Source organism: Triticum dicoccoides, chromosome 2B (genome assembly GCF_002162155.2).
Source record: "Triticum dicoccoides isolate Atlit2015 ecotype Zavitan chromosome 2B, WEW_v2.0, whole genome shotgun sequence".
Lineage (NCBI taxonomy): Eukaryota > Viridiplantae > Streptophyta > Magnoliopsida > Poales > Poaceae > Triticum > Triticum dicoccoides.
Window position 1 is genome coordinate 159,114,249 of NC_041383.1, and position 8,787 is coordinate 159,123,035.

An 8,787-nucleotide genomic window follows, 5' to 3' on the forward strand; every position below is an offset into this window, starting at 1 on the left:
AGAATGCGTATTTTTCAAGGATATGTAAACTATGTAACATCGCAGGCAACAAGCATGGGACCAAGGATCTGGTCGCAAAAGCTCGCCAAGGAGCGCGTCGGCATCGGTGTGTGGTGGCGGAGATGAGTTACCCGGTCCAAATCCAGTAGGGGGCCACCACCGGCATGGAGGGGAACAACCGGGGCGACGGCGCAGGGCGGCGAGGGGGCCAGCTCGATGGGCGTGCGCTCGTCCTCGTCGAAGTGGCGGCCGATGCGGGAGGGATTGGTGAGGAAGGAAGGAACAGCGGCAGCAGCCGCCGCTGGGTAGGAAGCGGCAGGAATGCGCGTGTGCGCGGCTGCAGTCGAAGAGGTGGAAGGGGCGGTCGGGTGGTCATGCAGAGCTGCGAAAACGAGAGCAGATCGTCAGCTACAGCAGCATGGGGCCAGGGGCGGAGGGGATGGAGCTGGACTCGGGGTCCTTCCAAGACGCCTTGTGCCGGGACTCCTCGCTGCGGATCCGTCCTTCTCGATCTGGGGCCAGAGAAAGAAGAGTTGGGGAAGCATGATTCGGGTGGAAACCGATCCACAAATCAGGGTGGGCCGCGAGGATCCAGGGATGCGGGGCGCTGGGAGGATCGGCAGATCACGGCGTCTGCTCGGCAGAACATTGGATCTGAGACGTTGATCTGGATGGCAGACCATTGACGTAATATGGGCAGTAGGATGTATTTAAGTTGATTTGATCGGAGGGTCCTGGTTATCCTGTGTACAGTTTGCTCTGTGACTTTAGGAAAATTTATGTTCGCTCTTTTAATAGCAGTGGAGATGGTCGGTGAAATAACGGTCTGGTATAATTTGCACCTACATTTTCTCAAGATAAAGATATGCTGGAAACTTATACTTGCACAGTAAGGCCTTACGTTTGTTGTGGTCATCAATTCACTTCAGTCAAATGACCTTATTACCTTCCAAAACATATGTTGCGGAATTCTATGAAAGAATGGGGGTAACAAACAGTAGTCGTTGCAAATACATGCTCCATTTATGCTATTGTTGACTCGTTCTAGGTTTGGTTACATGCTATAGCTTATTTGCTTTGGGACAATTTTACTGTTATTTCTGCAACATTTATCTGCTTCTACAAATGCACAATCAAGCACTAATATTGGATTATATATGTGTTACTTTAATGCTACTTGGCTGGAAACATTTGCCCTTCGTACTAGGCCTTATAGTTTATCAGTAACCTTCTTAAATTCTTCCACTGAACCGTCATGATTGCCAACTAATTCTGGTGTTCATGGTTATATTTCAGAGAAATGCAAACACTGGTTGGGGTTCTAAGGAGGATGACCCAAAATGGGAGCATGACAGACACCGTGGTCCACAAAATAAGGGGGAATCCTGTGGTGTCTGCTATGCTTTCCAGAAAGGCGAATGCAGTCGGGGAGATACCTGCAGGTTTTCGCATGATGAGCAGGTAGCTGTCCAGGGACGTGGCGTCTGCTATGCTTTCCAGAAAGGCGAGTGCAGTCGCGGAGCTTCCTGCAGATTTTCACATGATGAGCAGGTAACTGTCCTGCTTGTGCATTTAGCCATTTAAGTACACAAGCAACAAACGACATAGCTTGTGTTAATTTCCATGAGAAGTTTTTTCGCGTATGAACAAGTTATATTGCCAGTTTATAGTTATTAATAGAAAATGAGTTATCATTTTGCCATGACGATCCTTTAGAGTATTTTTCTACTGATATTTTCTCGAGGTGATATGCTGAAAACTTGTGCTTATCACAGTAAGGCCTTTACTGTCATGTTTTTACATGTACTTCACTTGGACGAGCCATTATCTGCAAAATATATTTCATTAACTCCGTAGCAGATATGTTGTTTCGGAGTAACATTCCCACATTGCCAGAGGTTTTAACATTTGTTGTTGGAAACACAAGCACCATTTTATTGCATTGCGCTAGATATGGCTGTATGCTAGAGATTGTTGTTTTGGACAGGATTTATGATATTTATACGGCATGTTGCATGCTTCTCTGAATGTAATAATAACTTACCAATTTATGGTTATCAGTGCGCATTTTCTATTGTTGCCAGGCTGGAAATATGGTCCTGTATACTTGTCATATAGTTCATCAGTAATGTTGTTCAGTCGTTCCAGTAAAAAGCCATTGTTTGGCAACTAATTCTGATCGTGAATTATATTTTCAGAGAAATGCAAACACTGATCGAGGTTCTAGGGAGGACAGCAATGCAAGGCGGCAGCATGACCATGAGCCACCAAAGAGCCACAAAAATTTCCCTGACAGGACTAAAGAAGAGGCAAGATCAGGGGATAGGGATGGTCAATCCTCAAGATCAGAGTTGTACAGGGACCGAGATTCTAGGACAATATATGGCGATAGAGACACAAAAGATAGGAACGGGAACATGCACGAGAAATCCCCTGCGAGATACAGAGGCGACAGGCAGAGAGGCGATGACAGGGGAAGAGAAGATAGATCATCAGACACAAAAGATAGGGACAGGAACGGACACGAGAAATCCCCTGAGAGATCAAGAGGCGACAGGCAGAGAGGTGATGACAGGGGAAGAGAAGATAAATCAGACATAAAAGATAGAGACAGGAACGGGTACGAGAAATCCCCCGAGAGACCAAGAGGCGATAGGCAGAGGGGCGATGACAGGCGAAGAGAAGATAGATCAGAGAGCAAGCGGTCTAGGCACGACAAAGATTCTGGTGTCCGTTACGAGAGAAGAGGCGACAAAGAGGAAGAATGGTACAGGAAATCGCAGAGATAAAACTTGGGTTTTCAGGGCACGCGCTGCCGTTGCTATTCTAATCTGGTTGATGTTTGTACTTGTACAAGGTGAACAATTATGTTCAGTCCTTTGGTGTTTGCTTGTTCTTTTCATTTACGAGGTTTCTGAACATACTCCCTCTGTAAACTAATATAAGAGCGTTTAGATCACTACTTTAGTATTCTAAACGCTCTTATATTAGTTTACGGAGGGAGTACTAGCCAATGGATGATTTTGCAGGGTTTCAACTCAATCCATTGGTTTCCACAGCAGTGTTCATTATTGTTATTTACACTTATCTGGTGAATCTTGTACCACTATGGAAAGTTTTATCGGTTGTAGCACTACTAGCACCCCCGTCCTGTAATTTTAACATAAAACTGGCACGATTAGAGCACTGTATAAATTTAATCATTACTCAACAAGTGTTCAGTATAAACAAAGTATGAAAAAATAATTATAAAAAGACAGAAAAACAAAGGTGAAAGGTGACAACTTCCTTTAATTGCAAACCGTCAAGGATCGGTGGATCAACCACTCCGGAATGAACACCCCGAATAGAAAAGCCATGGCCTCCCTCATAATACTTGTTTCCTGGATGGTTTGGAATGAGCAAAATGCTCGGGTCTTTCGCTACAAAAGCGTGCTGCCTACAATCATGCTCAACGTGATTGTCGAGGAGATGAAACTTTAGATAACCGCGGGCGCAAAGAAACTAGGGGTTTTGATGCTGGGAGAGTAATCTCGTGGGTGTGTGTGGGTCATGATTTTTTGTCGAAAGAGACCCTCTGCCCACTGAAATTGCCAAAAGAGACCCCCTCCGAATGAAATTGACAAAAAAGGACACCCTCGGCCGTGGCGGCAGGCGACACGTGGCCCCTGCCGTCACACCTGGAGGCGGCGGGCCTTGCCGCCATGCCAGGAGGCGGCCGCCGGGGTAAAACGTCTCTCGCACAGTGCCTCACGCCGGGACGGAATGGGCCGGGCCAGGTGGGCCCTACCACCACTAGATGAGGCGGCTAACATTGCTGCTGCCGCTACCACACCGACAGCTCCTGCTGCGCGCGGGCCCAGTCGGGGAGCCATGCCGCCACTGCGTGAGGCGGCCTCGCTGTTGCTGGTGCTGCATGCCCGGCATCCTTTGCTGTGGCAGACGGCGATAATTACCAGGCGTGGACGATGCTGATTTTCACGGGCGGGAATCTGTGCCTTTTATTTCTTTATTCGCGATGATTCGCTACTGCCCGGGAGTTGGCTTTTGCCACTGCTTTGTATGCACTTGCACTGATTCCGCTGCGGTGCTGCCTAGGGACTCAACTGCCTTTTGCTTGAGCGGACGCGACGGCATCAGTCACTCAACGCTGCTTTTGCTTCAGTCTATTGCTGCAGCCTGGGCGACAGCACTCAGGCATGCACTGGTTACACTATTTTGGATCACGCGTATTTCCCACCTAGAATTTTGTCGGTATGAGTTTGCCTTGCTCGGATCAAAGCATTGGGACGAAAAAAATATAGTTTTGGAATAAAAAGTGGCATTTTCTTTCCCGCCATAAATTATTTCCGTCATTTTCTTTCCCGACAATTTTTCCTTCTCTCCCCACCCAAAAACACTTTAATAATACAAACTAATTATCGAACGTCGTGCAACAACTACAACATGAAATTAAGATAGAACATAATGCCCTACAATAAGACAACACAAACTAATAATGCAAGTACATCTGAATTAAACGGTAGAACTGTACTTGAAAACTAAAAATACAGCTTAAAAACTACATGAAGGCATCATCGTCATCCTTCGTCGATGCAGAACTCTTGCCCTTCGAGGATGCAAAACTCTTACCCTTGGACAATGCAGAACTCTTGCCCTTCGAGGATGCAGAACTCTTATCCTTGGACGATGCAAAACTCTTGCCCTTGGACGATGCAGAACTCGGAAGCGGCGGCATGAAGATATCATCTTCCTCCTCGCCGTCGTCAGTCCATAAAAAACTATGTTTTGCTGCAAACTTCAGCTCTGGTTCACTCTTATGCTCTATCTTCTTCCATCGTCCATGCAACCTGAGAAGTTCTTTTCGTATCTCCTCAAAGGTCCTGGAAGGCCACCCACACCTTGATAATGCGTGACTTAGCTCATTCATGAGAGTGTCATTACTGATGAGTTCATCCCATGAAACTATTGTATTGTCTATCTTGAAATTGGCGGCTAAACGCAGAAGACATCGGGACATACTAGGGTGAAAACTACGATCAAAAGGATAACCGAACATCTTGAGGAGACTAGGAGACTACATTGAAGTCTGTATCCACCTTAGTGTGTAGGTTTTTTTATAGGTTCAGAAGAAAAGAATATGCGGGAACTCAGAAGCGGGAAAGTATGTCGGGAGATATAGGCGGGAAACGGCGGTGCGAGTGGAACACAGAAGCGGAAAAGTATGGCGGGAGATATAGGCGGGAAAGGGCGGTGCGAGGTGTACACGGGAACTCAGAAGCGGGAAAGTATGGCAGGAGATATAGGCGGGAAACGACGGTGCGAGGTATACGCGGGAACACAGAAGCAGGAAAGTATGGCGGGAGATATGATGTCTACTATGCAACTTTATTCGTGTAGACTCGTGTTGGGCCTCCAAGCGCATAGTTTTGTAGGACAGTAGCAATTTTCCCTCAAGTGGATGACCTAAGATTTATCAATCCGTGGGAGGCGTAGGATGAAGATAGTCTCTCTCAAGCAACCCTGCAATCAAATACAAGAAATCTCTTGTTGGGCAACATAGTAATAATTTAAAAAATTTCCTACGTGTCACCAAGATCAAACTAGGAGATGCTAGCAACGAGAGAGAGGGAGTGCATCTTCATATCCTTGAAGATCGCCAAGCGGAAGCGTTGCAAGGAACGCGGTTGATGGAGTCGTACTCGTGGCGATTCAAATCGTGGAAGATCCGATCTAGCGACGAACGGACGACGCCTCCGCGTTCAACACACATACAGCCCGGGGACGTCTCCTCCTTCTTGATCCAGCAAGGCGAGAGGAGAAGTTGAGGGAGAACTCCGGCGTGGTGGTGGAGCTCGTGGTTTTCCAGCAGAGCTTCGCTAAGCACTACGGAGGAGGAGGAGGTGTAGGAGGGAGCAGGGCTACGCCAGGGGAAGGGTTGGTTGCATCCCTTTCTCTCCCTCACTATATATAGGGGAAGTGGGGGGGGGAGGCACCCTAGGGTTTCCCTAGGGGAGGGGCGGCAGCCACAGGGGAAACCCTAGATGGGTTTGGGCGCCCCCACCCCTAGGAAACTTGGCCACAAGCCGGGAGGGGCGGCTGCCCTAGGGGAGGTGCCCCCACCTCTCCAGGTCATGTGAGATGGGGTGGGAGGGAAGCACAACCCCTTAATAAGTCCCCCAAACGCTTGCCGAGGCCTCCGAAACTCCTTTTGGTCACACTTGATCGTCACCCGGTACCTCCGGAACAATTCAGGACTCCAATTCCCTTCATCCAATATATCGATCTTCACCCCCGGACCATTCTGGAGTTCCTCGTCACATCCGGGATCTCATCTAGGACTCCAAACAACCTTCGGTAACCACATACTATTCCCATTACAACTCTAGCGTCACCAAACCTAAGTGTGTAGACCCTACGGGTTCGGGAATCATGCAGACATGACCGAGATACCTCTACGGCCAATAACCAATAGCGGGATCTGGATAACCATATTGGCTCCCACATGTTCCACGATGATCTCATCGGATGAACCACAATGTCGGGGATTCAATCAATCTCGTACACAATTCCCTTTGTCCATTGGTATGTTACTTGCCCGAGATTTGATTGTCGGTATCCCCATACTTGTTCAATCTCGTTACCGGCAAGTCTCTTTATTCGTTCCGTAACACATGATCCCATGACTAGCTCCTTAGTCACATTGAGCTCATTATGATGATGCATTACCAAGTGGGCCCAGAGATACCTCTCCGTCATACGGAGTGACAAATCCCAGTATCGATTCATGCCAACCCAACAGACACTTTCGGAGATACATGTAGTGCACCTTTGTAGTCACCCAGTTATGTTGTGGCGTTTGATACACCCAAAGCATTCCTAAGGTACCCGGGAGTTGCACAATCTCATGGTCTAAGGAAAGATACTTGACATTAGAAAAGCTCTAACAAACGAACTACACGATCTTGTGCTATGCTTAGGATTGGGTCTTGTCCATCACATCATTCTCCTAATGATGTGATCTTGTTATCAATGTCATCCAATGTCCATGGTCAGGAAACCATGACCATCTATTGATCAACGAGCTAGTCAACTAGATGCTCACTAGGGACATGTTGTGGTCTATGTATTCACACATGTATTACAGTTTCCGGTTAATACAATTATAGCATGAACAATAGACAATTATCATGAACAAGGAAATATAATAATAACCATTTTATTATTGCCTCTAGGGCATATTTCGAACAGTCTCCCACTTGCACTAGAGTCAATAATCTAGTTACATTGTGATGAATCGAACACCCATAGAGTTCTGGTGCTGATCATGTTTTGAACGTGGGAGAGGTTTAGTCAAGGATCTGCGACATTCAGATTCGTACTCCCTCAGTTTCTTTTTAGTCTGCATATAAGGTTTGGTCAAAGTCAAGCATTGTAAAGTTTGACTAACTTTATATTAAAAAATATAAACATTGACAATATGAAATCAACATTATCAGATGCACCATGAAATGTATTTTCATACTACATAGTTTTAATATTGTAGATGTTCATATTTTTTTATATAAATTTGGTCAAACTTTGTGTAGTTTGACTTTGACCAAATCTTATATGCGGAGTAAAAAGAAACAGAGGGAGTATGTACTTTACAAATATCTATGTCTCCATCTTGAATATGTTCACGAATGGAGTTTAAACGGCGCTTGATGTGCTTGGTCTTCTTGTGAAACCTGGGCTCCTTGGCAATGGCAATAGCTCTAGTGTTGTCACAGATGAGAGTCATTGGGCTCGACGCATTAGGAATCACTCCTAGGTCGGTGATAAACTCCTTCATCCAGACTCCTTCATGCACTGCTTCCGAAGTAGCTATGTACTCCGCTTCACATGTAGATCCCGCCATGATGCTTTGCTTGCAACTGCACCAGCTGACTGCCCCACCATTCAAAATATACACGTATCCGGTTTGTGACTTGGAGTCATTCAGATCTATGTCAAAGCTAGCATTGATGTAACCCTTTACGACGAGCTCTTCGGCACCTCAATAAACGAGAAACATATCCTTAGTCCTTTTCAAGTACTTCAGGATATTCTTGACCGCTGTCCAGTGTTCCATACCGGGATCACTTTGATACCTCCCTACCAAACTTATGGCAAGGTTCACATCAGGTCTGGTACACAGCATGACATACATAATAGAGCCTACGGCCGAGGCATAGGGGATGACACTCATCTTTTCTCTTTCTGCTGCTGAGGTCGGGCGTTGAGCCGTGCTCAATCTCACACCTTGCAATACAGGCAAGAATCCCTTCTTGGACTGATCCATATTGAACTTCTTCAATATCTTGTCAAGGCATGTGCTTCGTGAAAGACCAATGAGGCGTCTCGATCTATCTCTATAGATCTTGATGCCTAATATGTAAGCAGCTTATCCAAGGTCCTTCGTAGAAAAACACTTATTCAAGTAGGCCTTTATGCTTTCCAAAAGTTCTATGTCATTTCCCATCAATAGTATGTCATCTACATATAATATGAGAAAAGCTACAGAGCTCCCACTCACTTTCTTGTAAATACAGGCTTTTCCATAAATATGTATAAACCCAAACGCTTTGATCATTTCATCAAAGCGAATGTTCCAACTTCGAGATGCTTGCACCAGCCCATAGATGGAGCACTGGAGCTTGCATACCTTGTCAGCATTCTTAGGATCGATAAAACCTTCCGGCTGCATCATATACAATTCTTCCTTAAGGAAACCGCTAAGGAATGCCGTTTTGTTGTCCATTTGCC

The 8,787-nt window shown here is 46.1% G+C and overlaps 1 protein-coding gene across 1 annotated transcript in view; it reads left to right on the plus strand.

Annotated features, from left to right (window-relative positions):
- Positions 1-3,061, plus strand: part of LOC119362755 (zinc finger CCCH domain-containing protein 25-like) — a 9,303-nt gene extending 6,242 nt beyond the window's left edge. The window contains exons 4-5 of the mRNA XM_037628009.1: positions 1,297-1,551; positions 2,199-3,061. Of these exons, the coding sequence (XP_037483906.1) occupies positions 1,297-1,551; positions 2,199-2,789 (846 nt within the window). The 3' untranslated portion in view covers positions 2,790-3,061. The remainder of the gene's footprint in view (positions 1-1,296; positions 1,552-2,198) is intronic.
- Positions 3,062-8,787: the final 5,726 nt, after the last annotated feature.